Source organism: Dipteris shenzhenensis, chromosome 1, assembly GCF_047967505.1.
Source record: "Dipteris shenzhenensis isolate YYH24624 ecotype China chromosome 1, Dip_SZ_1.0, whole genome shotgun sequence".
Classification (NCBI taxonomy): domain Eukaryota; kingdom Viridiplantae; phylum Streptophyta; class Polypodiopsida; order Gleicheniales; family Dipteridaceae; genus Dipteris; species Dipteris shenzhenensis.
In genome coordinates this window covers 44239283-44252784 of record NC_141596.1, presented here as the reverse complement: position 1 = coordinate 44252784, position 13502 = coordinate 44239283, and the positions used below count along the sequence as shown (strand labels likewise).

Here is a 13502-nt window from a genome sequence, read left to right as displayed (position 1 = left end):
TTGCAGTATGAATGAATGGTATATCATAAAATTATATCTTGAGCTTGCAATACTATTTTATTTCTAATATAATAAATCATATATCATAAATTTATATTTTTAAGATATTAGAAAACCTTTCTCTAATTCCTTTCAGGGGAAGCTTCTCCATACCTTGGGCTATCTTGTGCTGAAATTTGAGCAGCAATGGCTGCATATTCAAGGAGAAAACAAGGAAAAACTAGTTGACTTTGAAGCAGCTAGCTATGGCGACCTGACATGGAATTGCACCTCTCCTTCTCAATGGATCTTCTCTGGTATATGAGCTTTCTTTTGCTTCAAAAAGCCCTATTTTCTTTGCTTTGAAGAGTGAGATACAAGCCCCTCCAAGTTTAGGCCTCTGTTTTGGACAGTTTTGACAAGGTTGTGAGTTGAGCAAGACGTTCAGCACCAAATAAACTTGTAATCCTTTGTTGATAGTTTATCTTTAGACCAAAAAGAATTACAAGTTAAAGCTCAAAATGAGGCACAAAAGGTTGATTAGGTACAAAGGTATTTCTTGGTCGAAACATTACCAACCATAGCCGAGCCCTAGAAAGCTTTTTAGTGAGATCTAGAAGAAATCATTTAAGACGAGCTTATCCATAGGAATTAATAAGCAGATGCACCAAATCTCCCCCTAAGCTTGGGGAGCATCCCACCCTTCGAAGAATGTCACCCTTTTAATTCTTCCGATGCAGTAAGTAGCTCGATCATCGCACAATAAGTAAAATTGAAATCAAAGTCCTCCCAGTGTATCACTAGTTCTTCACCTTGAATCATCCATGGTGTATCATCCCACCCATCGTCTCCTTGAACCATGCATTGTACAATCAGTTGTTGAAGATCGACATGATCAAGAAAGAGATTTCGCCAATTGGTAGTCGTGATGAGCGGAGGACCAAGCACCAAATCCTTGAACTCATTGAGAAGTGACATAAATATCCACCCTCCTCGTGTGGTGTGCGTCTAAGGAGTGAACTTGAAAAAGTTTAAAATCTATGATCTAGTATCAAATATGAATAGAGCACATGAAATGAAGTACTTTTTCTTTTTATAACAGAGGAAACTCCCTATGGTCATCATGAGATTTCACCATATAAGCAATATCATTACACTTTCATCACTTCCTATTTGCTAGCCCATTGGTAAGTCTTTCTTTTGTGAATGAGGAGGTCTTGGGTTCAATTCCCACTCCTTAATAAAAAGAGAGGAGAGGAGAGGAGAGGAGAGGAGAAGAGAAAGAGAAGAAGAAGAAGATAGAAGGGGGGGGGCACGAGGTTTATTGCAGATGCATAGGAGCAGTTTTGCATGGCACCACACAGAAGATGCGCAGAAGCGATTTTGCAGATGTGCTCAACCAGAAGATGCATGGCACTACACAAAAGATGCGCAAGAACCTAGAAGATGCGCAGGAACCACAAGTGGAAGGCACAGAAACTGAGAAGTTCTACAACTGCAGAGATGGAGAACTGCGAGCAGAAGACATGCAAATTGGAGGTGCAAAAGCAGAGAACTACACACGAAAGGTGCTGTAGAACTACACTTAGCCATAGGAGTAACAACTTTTACACCACTAACTGTGGAGATTTCGATTCCAGCAGCCACACCAGCCCTATTAACTAGAAAAGAATTCGAGGCATGATGCTAGATACACGGCATGGCGACGCTCAAGGGCCATAGAGGAAAAGGGAACATAAGGGAAGAAGCATTAACATAGGTGGGGAAAAAGGATTAAGAGGGGCGGGAATGAAGAGAGGGACTATGCCACAAGGTGGAAGGGAGAGGGGAAAGAGGAGCATGTACATGATGGGATGAGGAATGTAGAGATGGAGACATCAAGAGAGGAGGGTCATGCTTTATTTGAAAGGAAAGATGGGGGGAAGAAATCAAAGTACTAGCTAGGTGGCTTTACAAGAATGAGCGTGTTCCATCAAGGAATAGCCCCCTCCTTTAATAGCTAAGAGAGGGGGTCTCTCCTAATAAATGCATCCTCCCACATGCATGGTGTGTGTGGAAAAGTCTCCCATGTGAGCTAGGTGGTTACACACTCTCAATTGTGTGCAACAACCCTTGGCCTCATTTTTCCACATATATCAACCCCCATATCCCAAGTCTAAGATACTCCCCTGGTCTCTTCCCAATTTTATAATACGTTCAATCATCTAGGAGGACAAGTGGAGGGTTGGCACAAGGAATCTTGCTACCTCATCCTACTTTCCCCATTATTTAACTTGCATTCTTGGACTATCTACACCCCCCCCCCACATGGGCCTATCCTACATGGAGGGAATAATCCAATATAATATCCATATCCACCTATTTTATATTACTTCTCCCATGGTCCTTGGTCCATGTCTCACTAAATACAGGCATGGGACAGCCTAGGTAGAGGGGTGGCACATGGAGGAACCATGCCACCTTAACATTTTATAATATAACTACCATGGATTATGTACAACACACCTTATGGGTCCTCTTACGTGGAAGGGTGGCACATGGTCATGCCCTACCACCTCAACCTTGGGCCCTATGCACACCATATTTTATTATACTACTGCCACACATACAAGCACCCACATATATTTATGCCTTTTACCTTGGTCAAATTTATCCATAACAACACACACACACACTTTTGTTTGTGTGAAGATTGTGATGCATTATATCTCACAGTAGATTCCCATCAATGGGGAGCTCAAAAGTACATCAACAGGAGATCTCACTAGATGATAAGTATACACATTATAGTCTATGTAATGAGCCTATAGAAAATCAAAGAAAGATTACTGTAGTGAGCATCGAAAGAAAAGAAAAGGTGAAAAAGTAGGATCACCAAAGACTCTATCCTTCCATAAAGTCCAAAGTGCCTAGTAATGAGCCCAAATGAAAAACAAGTTAAACCCTTCTCTACTACAAGGATGAATCCCAAAAAGCCAGAAATACTTTTCAAAGGTAGTGGGAAATCTAGTTCCCAAACGTTGCCAAAGAAGATCAAAGAAAACACGAGTGTGTGGACAATGCCAAAGGAGATGATACACAGATTCCTGTGGAGCCATGCATTTGTGACAAACAACTAGAGCAATATGTCTATGTGCCAAGAGTTGCCCAGATGGAAGAACCCCCAGCATCACCACCACCACAAAAAAATGTGTTGTCAAAGAGGAACTTTGGATCTCCAAAGCTGCCGCAATTTCTTCCTCCACCACTTTACCGGGCGATTCATGTGCCAGAGTTGATTTGCTTTATCAGAAACCCAAGGTGAGGGCAACAAAACTTTATACAAGTAGGGTACCGTAATGTGAGATAACCTCAAAGGATGGGCTGATGAATTTGGGGGATGAATAGTCCAATCTTCAACCTGTTGTAAAGCTCAAGTGAGGGTATCAATAGGAAAAGCTGAAGCATGTGAGCAATGTTTTGCTACAGAGAGTGATAATGCATCCCCAAACCATATTGTCTAGCAACCAAAGGAAAGTATATTATGGTACCATCATCATGAATCACATCAGCCACAAAGTAGACTCCTTTGAAACTAATAAAGTAAGAATGCCTAGATTCTTGTAAAGCTAATGAAGGGTCAAAGGCCTTTGACCAATGTATAGTTTCAGCCCTTAAGAATTGCCTTGCAAAGAGTCACGGCCATGCCATTTCAAGTGGGAAAGCATATGATACTAATCAAAAAATATTTTGAGACCAAAGGACATCCTTTGATCTTGCCATCAATAGAGCCAAGTAGAAAATCCCACTGAGTTGGTTGCTAGTAACCAAAAGTAGAGATGGTGATTTGTGAAAGAAAATAGTGCATCATGGTTGCCCAAGGTTGATCACCTTGCATAAATTGCAGCATCATTTTGCCCCAGAGATATTGTACTGAAAACAATCTCAAACTTTTCTAGCCATGTTTGGAACGCCAAAAATTTTCCATAATGGTTAACATAAAGCATGTAAGATCTCCCTTGTCAAACATGATCAAAGGTAGGTAAAACTAAATGTATGCCACCAAAGTAGATTGGACTATTGATAGGCAAACATGCAACGACCAAGTTACCAATTTCTAGTATTCAAGATTTTAATTCAATTTCGCACGTACCCAGTTACTTTGTTGATGAGACGAGTGATCCTCTAGCCCAAAGGATAACCAAGATGGCGAACTAGCTGAGTAGGTAAAACAATTTTGCCCGGCCATAAAAGACTATGCTAATCTTTGGAATGCAATAGTAATAGCTTGGACTTCTGAAAATTCACATGTGGTCTAGACCAGCAGCCCTGTCATATAATGATAGAGCATGCATAAGGGAAGAAAGATGCTTTCAATATTCTTTGGAGTAAAAAAATAATCATCAGTATATGCGTGAGCAACCATGGTATGACTACCATGAATTTCCAATCCATGCAACATGCATGTAGCCACAAGATGATCCATGTATTGAAGCATTGGATATGTGGCAATCGCATACAACAGTGCACTAAGTGGACATCCCCAGCAGACATGAAGAGTCCAATTTTCTAAAATATCCCCAGACAATACACAGGTAGCTTCACTATCATTGTACATCTAGTAAATAACATATTTTGCATTTTTGTGCCAAAACCCAAAGCATGTATGCTCTATGAAATGAAATCCCTTTGCACCGTTGTCAAAAGCCTTGGCTATAGCAACTTGTAGCAATAAAACATCTTGCTCTGTGTATTTTGCATATTCTATCCCAATATAGGCATTTGCAATATTGTCAGTGATATGCCTACGTGGAACAAACCCATATGGAGCAAGATGAAGGTCATCATGTAAGTATCCTCCTTTGATACAATCAACCACCACTTTGGCTATGATCTCATAAATTACTGGCATAAGAGTGATAGGTCTCCAATCGACCAATTGGTTCACATATTTGCTTCTTTGGAAGAAGCTTAACAAGTCCTTTCTTCCATGAATCTGGCATAATTGTTTTTGCCAAGCACAATTAACTATATGCAGCAAAGTAGACTTGAGAGAATCCCCAATATGTGAGGAAGAATTCCACAGTGAGACCAAGGATCAACCCTATACCAATGATCCATGAGGAGAAGTGTGCACAATGTTGGAAGGTATAGCCTAGCAACATGGGCTATAATCCCTTCCAAAGATCAACAAGATTGAGCTGAAGCAATAATTAAGACCAATTGTGTCTTTTAGAAGCCAACACATGAGAATTACCAGAAGTATTGTCTCCTTGCTGTGGGGCATTATTAAAATCTCCACAAATGAATGCACAATGTTTCCACTGATCGCATTGCATAGCGTCCCAATTCCAACCTCTACGGTGAGAGGATTGAGGTGCATAGACCGAGGAAAATTCAAATATATCTCCCTAGATAAGACATTGTATAATAATCCATCTGCCTTGATTGTCATTGAGGGCAATAGTTGGTTGAAGATCATGATTCACCAAAAAAACTACACCCAAGGAAGAGTTCACTCCCGCATAGAAAATATCATACACAACAAAATAACCTTGTCATCCCGCATACATATTTTGATTGTGCTCTTTATACCTGGTTGCAATTTACTGAGATACACCCATATAAGGTTACATTTCCTTACATTGCATAAACCATGTACATTAAGTGTCAAACATTTGAGATCCAATATCATATTTACAATTTATGTAGACACAGTGTTGTGAGTGGAAGTATCCCTGCCAGAGTTGCATGTTTATCATTGTGACTGAAAATCTCAGTGTATGCTAAATATGCATCATGATCTATGCAATGCGTTTGCAAGCAATTAAAGAAGGATTGCTGTAGAGAATGCTTAAAAAAACCAAACAATGAAAATATGGGATCACCAAAGACTTTACAGTTCCTGTCTGTCCATAAAGTCTAGAGTGCCCAATAGACCCACACATACACATATCAATATAGATATAAGATGGAGACCTCTTCTGGTACCTTCCTGCCCTCCTAGCCCTCGACTTGGCCTTGTAACTTCCCCGTTTACATTCAGGCATGTCCCGTCTCACCTTATGTTTCTTCGTTGGGGGTTTTGGAGCAACGTTTGCTCAATCCACCTAACTTCTCTCAATGTCGAATATATATTTTGTCTTCTTTTTTCACGGTCGTCATTCTATCTCCTAAGCTGTGTGTGTGGAAGACTTTACAACACCCCTTTGCATAGTGAAAAGACAAAAGAGCGAAGCTACGCAATGAAACGGGACTAATTACATTAATGGAAAAGTTTGTACAAGTCGATGGAACCCTGTTTATAAAGGAGGCTAGCAATGGGCACTTTTATAGAAATGACTTTGTGGAATATGGAAGTTGAGCTTGAATAAGTCTTGGCAAGCATCACTTTTATTGAAGAGGGGAGTCTGCCTACCTACCACCATCCAACGAGAAAACATGATAAGAACTAGTTTAACTTTAGTTGGGAAGACAGGTGTCATAGACCTTCCTCCCTTGTTATCGAGGTCACAATAAATTAGAATTTATGGTAGATAGAAAAAGTATTTTGTAAGGAAAAAGGATTTTGTTAGGATTCAAGGTTAGTAACGCCTAATTGAAAAAGTAAAGAAAGGGTGCAAAAAAAATCCTAAAAGGGAATTTAACATATAGCACTATAGATGAAAAAATATTAAAGAAAAAAGGAAAAAATGTAAGTAATTTATTAGAGGGAGAATAAGGGGGAGAATGAGGGACAATACGGGGAATGAGGGGTGTAAGGAGTATAAAAATTATGGGGGGAATAGATAGGTGAGGGCTACAGTAAGTTAGAGGGGGAGATGAGAGAATTAGGGGGAAATAGGGAAACTTACTATGAGAGGACAATAAGTGGGAATGATAACAAAAAGAAATTAACTAATATGAGGGTAATTAGTAGGGTGAAATTTTAAAAGAAAAAAAATTAAGGGGATTTTTTTTGGTGAGAAAGTAGGGGATGTTTTAAATGGAATTTACTAAGAAGTAAGAGCAAGAAAAAACGGGGGGGGGGGGGGGAAAGGATAAATAAGTATGAGGAAAAAAGAGGGAGGAGGGGGAGGGGGGCTAAACAGTAATAAAGGGGGAGGATGAAAAAAATAATAACGTAGGGAGGGGAAAAGAACTCAGAAGTGGGAAATTAAAAAAGGGGGAAGGGAAAGAGAGTTAAAAGAATGGGGAGGGAGTGTGAAGAAAAATACTCTATGCGAATTAAATGGGGCTTTAGGGGGTGTTAAAAACCAAAGAAAAACCGGAGAGACTTCGACGGAAGCGTGCAGAAGATGAAGGAAGATACAGGTTTACCGATCATAAGATACGTTTCAAGGGTCACGTGTACCTGAGAGAGAAGAAGGCATAGTAGACAAGAAAACCCGACCCTCGAGAGAGAAACTGAACAGTCGAAAACAAATGATTTGGAGGCACTGAAGCCCCACACCTTTGAAGGAACTGAAGGTCCTGGATGCACTAAAAGGTACGGGGTGACGAGCGATTAAAAGAATGCTCAGGGGGCAAACCTGAAGTGACTAGTACGAGCGGCACAGATCAACGCACAAGGCAATAGAGAAAACCGGACAACTTTGCACGAGCGGACTCAGGGAAATGAGAGTTTGGACGAGGGAGGAAAGGCCTACAAGCAGGAGCTCAACCTCAAGGTGTTGGGAGAGGAGGTGGGGAGTAAATAGGCCATGGGCATAGTGCAGTTTAGCTTGCGGCCAGACAGGGTAATGGTTTATAGGAGGTTAGGCTATATATATAAGGGGAGGGAATGTTAGTCGGGGAGGAGTTAGGCGGCTAGGGATTAAGTTGAGAGGAGGCCCGAGAAAAAGTGGCTTTCATGATGATGAGGGTAACTATAGAGGGGGAGGGGGGTTCTGGTTAGTTTAAGAGGAAAAATTAGTAGTCTATAGGTTTAGGGAGTTTAATTTAAGGTAGCGTAGATAGTAAGGGATTTAATAAAAGTTTTAAAATAGGAAACTAATTAGGAAAAGTTTAAAAAAAATTTAAGGAAAAAAATAGGAAAAATTTTAAGAAATAAAGAGGAAAAATCTAGGGGGGAAAACAGAAAAAATTGTAAAATAATTAGAGAGACACTTTAAAGAAAATAATTAGAGAAATTAATGAAATTTTTATTAACAAGTTGAAAAAACAAATAAAATGAATAGGAAAATTTTGAAAATTTTATGAAATAATTAGAGAGAATTTAAAGAAAAATAATTTGAAAAAACTATGAAATAATTAGAAAAAATTATGAAATAATCACAAGGAGAAAAAATCAAAGAAAAATTAAAGAGAAATTAAGGAAAAATTTAAGAAAAATGAGAGAGAGAGAGAGAGAGAGAGAGAGAGAGAGAGAGGCCCAAAAAAATAGGACATGAGATACTTTGTAATGATGAGGTCATCGAGGAGTGGGGGGGAAGGTTAGTAAGTGCTTGCGGGTAGGAACTAGAATAAATAGAATAGGTTTATAAAAAAAGTATATTGGAAAAAACAAAAAAAAAAGGGTTTAATATGAACTAAAAGAAGCAAACAAAAGGAAAAGTTAAAGGAATAAATATGAAATAAAACTAAGGGGAGTTGTCAAAGGGAGCTCTAATGAGCAAGTGGCAAAACAAATAGAGGAAGGGATAGTAAGTGTGTATAAATTTGACATCTTTTTAAACAAGTCTTCTATTAGTTGTCACTCCTTCTACTATTTATTTTTGCCTTTTCCTGTAGTCTCCATTTTGCTTACTTTCTTGTCCTCTTTCTCCATTTTTTATCTCGCCTACTTCTTGTCCTTTTTCCGTTCCCTTTTTTAGTCGTGGCTTACTTTTCGCTATATATTTCCAACCACCTTGTGGTTTTATTTCTCCTCTTTTCTGCTATCTTGCACTCCATGGCTACTACAAAGACCTATTCGCATAAGAAACACAAGCAGGACTTGGATCAAGATGACCCTAGCTCAAATACAAAGCATTATACGTTTAGCACATCCAAGAGCACCCCATATAATGCGTTAATTCATATCTCCATCATTCATGGATCCTATCATAATAAAGGGACCTATGTGCACAATCTTAACACGTCCTTAATTACATGCCCCCCTTGTGGCCATCTACACAAACCGACATGATTGCGTGTAGTGATGCATGCACACATGCATATTATATATATATATATATATAAAGAGAGAGAGAGAAAGAAAGAGTTTATTAAAGTCTTTGGAAGAAGTCTTTGGAAAACCGATGGGTCTATGAGACTGTGAAAATCCTCATACAATGAGCTGTGATAGTGGAGCTACTAAACGAGCATCCATACCAATGCAAAATGCAAAAATGCAGAATGGCAGTACTAAGTCGTAAGTACAACATAGTCACACAGAGAGAGAGAGAGAGAGAGAGAGAGAGAGAAAGAAAGAAAGAAAGAAAGAAATTTTATTAAAGGTCCACGGAAGGCCATACATGGCCTATGGGACACAAAATCATCCGAAAGGAAAATACATCATCAACGATGCGCCAACTAGGTGGCCTCATCGTAATACCGCTAAGATGCCAAAAATGGCTACAAAAATCCTAGATACAAAATGAAATGAAATAGAGTACCAAAAATGCCTAGATACAAAATGTAAAATATGAAATATGAGGAACATCGTCTTCCCTAAGGGGTCTGTGATCCAAAGAAATGATGGAAGTCATGGCCATCGACCATGCCTCCTGCCATGAGTGTGAAGATCTGGGCAAGTGTCAAATGGGCTGCTGGCGGTGCCAAGTCTCCATGGAGCAATCTCCTCCGAAAATCTGCCATCATCCTCCGTCATCTAGAAATAAAGCGACGGGTACGGCCTCTGTGTAAGATCATCCTACGGTGCTACCGGATCATGTCATATGTACATCCTCGGGGTGGAACCATCGGTGCTCTCTGGCAAGATGGGCTATCTCTGTGCTCATGGTCCTGCGCCTCGTCCTGCTCCTCATGAATAACCAAGAGAGAGAGAGAGAGAGAGAGAGATGCATACAAAGACAAACATTTTGATGTGCAATATCGGATAGAAAACAGTAGTCATGCAGATGTAGACAATAATCTTTAGGGTTAGATAGTCCATAGTCATATCGATTCAAGACCCATCTATGCCAACACAAGATCATGTTTTTCCATTGGTTGGCCTTTCTTTCCCATCAATTCCATCTAATGCACTATTTGGGCGTATCCTCTCAGATCCAAACCATTGAGGTTGTCAGTAGTGTAAAATCATTTGGGATCCTCACTCCTCTCTAACGTAGCCTTTGTGGCATTGCTTTGGTCATGGTCTGACATCATGATGCCATTAAAATGGGTGTGCTTCTCCCTCTGCATGACCTTGCCTCCCACGCCCAATCTATCTAGTAGTCCATCACATTGGCCTTGCTTGAAAGAGTACCTAAGGTTGCCCTTAGTATAATAAAGTTTGGCTCTCCCCACTGAATCTCTATCTCAGATGAAAAAGATTTCCGAGGGTCCAATTCCATAGGAGGGATCTTTGAGAAAGTGCCCTCTTATCATCAACTAACTTCAACAACCATCCATGAATCTACCTTTCACAACTCAATTGATAAGTCAGTGCCCATTCTCCAATGATAACTTTAAAGGATAATTGTAACAATATTGGTTGTATACGCAAAAAAAAAGCAATCAAGAGGGAGATATCTTACAATGTTTAAGATAGGAAAAGCCTCAGCTCCAAGAAGCTGGGTGGCTACAGTAGCTTGAGCAACTAAAAGATTGAACAGATATGTTACAGAGGCTAAGATATTAATAAAATTATCATTTCATAGGGCTTCCAGGAGGTAGATGTAAATTTAAAAACCTCTTTATGTAAAACATGGCCTTGGAGGGTAGCAAATGCAGAGAACACCTCCAATTAGCATCCATGTCCTCACTCTTCAATAAACAACAGTTAGGCAGAATCTTCACATAGCATGAGTTGAGGTAAGTCTGTCCAAAAGAAATCAATATGGCCTGTGTCTTTGCTTATGGCGAGTAGACTTTTTCATGAGCAGCCTCTTAGAGACCCAAGCTGTGCTTTTGTCAGGTACATGCTCTCCCTCAGACCAACTACACAGACGTCCGTCTTCTCCTCCTGTCCAGCAAAACAATCCCGGTAGTGCCACAGCCCCCTCTCCTTGATGTAAAGGACACCAGACAGCCCTTACTATACCAGCATGACCTCCTTCAAGAACAGCACTAACTGGCCCAATCATGCCTGAATTAGGACCTGTGTTTGCATGATTTGTGCCAAAATGTACTGGAAAATAGCCTAAGGAGCCGGAATTGTTGCCTGCTATCAGCCAAAGACTCTCACTGGCAGCAGAATAGTGGCAATGCACAAGATAATCAACCTGGAAGACATGCATTGAAACAACCTTGTGAGATTCTGCAGCTGGCAAGACAGTATCATCCCATCAGGAATGGACCACTTGGTATGAAAATAGTTGTGCAATGTGAAAACAGTGTGTAAGCAGCCTCTGGCTATCTGCTGCACAAGCATGGGAGCATTTAGCATACAAACTCAAACAAATCACGCTCATTTGTAATCAATTACACTTCACTATTGTTTTAATACTTTGTGAAACATTAAGTACACCCACACTCCATGTACCATAGTTCGACTTACTGGAGGTAGCATCCAGTTTGCAGAAGCTTTTCCTCGAGTATCATTGAAGTCAGCTAATCTTGTGCCCTCCTCGAAATCCCAAATGCTGCACACATACATAAAGCACAAATTAGCTCCTCCCATATAGAAGGCTCACAAAGAGAACCAGATCGACTACTAAGGAAATTTGAGGCTGCAGTACATTACACTATAATAACTGGACATCTGCCAGAGATAAGGATTATCACAAAAAACTTACCTGAGAGTCTCAATGTGTGTCGAGCACCACAGCTTATCATTTGATGGGCCATAAAAACCAATCTTCCCTACTGAAGTTCCCACGCCCATCACCTACATAAAAAGAAGAGGCTATGCTTCTATTTTTGCAGCGAGATTCAGGTGTGTGGACTAATGACTAGGAAACAAGCAAGAAATTATGTTGAAGGGGGGTTGGGAGAGGGATTGGGGGGCTCTTGGTTTCATCTCCTGGTGTGGATGGTTCCTCTGAAAATGCAAGGCTTCCTTCTTTTCCATATGATTTCTCAATATTATTCCATAGATTGCTTTGATTCAACTTAAAGAGCTTTCAAAGCATAGCAATGTGTTTGTTTTTTAAATTGGCTTAAGTAGCAAAGAAACTGCCGAGACATCATGCAGAGCATGAGAAACAACTGCTAAAGACCACTGAAAATATCCAAAGGTATGTGAATCCTGAAGGAAACCAAGACTGTGGCTAAAAGTGCCACAGCAGGCCAGTGAGAAACTCGAAGAAAGGATTACCTGTCCACTCTCTAAGAAAAAGTGTCGTCTTGGCCGCTACAGACCTCGAAGTCCTAAATGGCCATCATGGTGACGATTCCTGTCCAAATGCTAGCTATGTTATGAGCTCGGCAGACCTGGGTGCCATCTACAGCCTCAGTACATCTGGATCTCCAAACAGGCTAAGTAGAGCTGCTAGCAACAATTTTCCTAATTCATGTGCATCGATGCAGATGGAGACAGGCAGGAGCAGTGTTAAGTCAACATAGCTATGAGAGATGCTGGTGAGCCAAGAAAGCCCAAGAAGAGACCTGACCCACATAAAAGGCCTAAGGCCCCGTGAAAGAGAGCTAGGCCATTGAGCCCCAACAAATGAATATGATGGAGGAGCAAACCTTCCCATGAGTCCTGCAATCCCAGTCCAAATAATCTGGCCATACGATGGAGGAGTAAACCTATCCTGGCCTAATTCCCAAGGGCAATGCTCAATAGACTCGCAACAGTTATGCAACGAGGGCAAGAAGGGTCAGCTCCAAAAATCTCCTCCATTGATTTACTGCAATCCCTCCATGATTGAAGAGCCAAAAAGAAAAAGTGACTTTTTTGTTCCTGAGGGAATTCAAAAGCCTCCTCCAAAACGATCTTTATAGTCTGGAGTGACCTGAATGCTCTACCATTGATGAGCTTAAACGGTCTCATCCTCTGGCTCTAATCTGAAATGTCTTGTATTACTGACAGTAAAGTCAAAGAATGGAACTGTTGGACAAGGTGGTCAAGCAGAAGCAACGTGTCCAAAATCCTTACTGTAGAATGGCAAAAGCAGTACAAAAACTGAGTATAAGGGTTTTTAATAAAACCCTATTAGGACTAGACTAACTGGACTAGGACAGTAACCATACATAGACTAACAAGACTAATCGTCCTATTCATTTACTAACTCGCCTACAAGACCATACCAGTGTTAAGAATCCTACAAAACCTACACTAGAAACATCACAGATGTACCTCGTATATGTACCATGGTTGCACATATTCGTCCACAAAGGATATAGCGACATATGGAAGCACACAGGTGGCAGTATCTAGTGCCAAAGGGAAGGAAGTGTAAAGTTGTCAAAAAGTGTCACCACAATGTAAATATCCTAAGTCGTCAAAGTAC

General features: G+C 40.4%; 1 protein-coding gene across 1 annotated transcript in view; it reads right to left on the bottom strand.

The window, feature by feature from the left end:
• Window positions 1-10736: 10736 nt before the first annotated feature.
• LOC147905901 (Transducin/WD40 repeat-like superfamily protein) overlaps window positions 10737-13502 on the bottom strand; it is a 109618-nt gene continuing 106852 nt past the window's right edge. The window contains exons 6-8 of the mRNA XM_087382257.1: window positions 11844-11935; window positions 11606-11690; window positions 10737-11330 (exon numbers count right to left, since the gene is read on the bottom strand). Coding sequence (XP_087238383.1) covers window positions 10941-11330; window positions 11606-11690; window positions 11844-11935 — 567 coding nt within the window. The 3' untranslated portion in view covers window positions 10737-10940. The remainder of the gene's footprint in view (window positions 11331-11605; window positions 11691-11843; window positions 11936-13502) is intronic.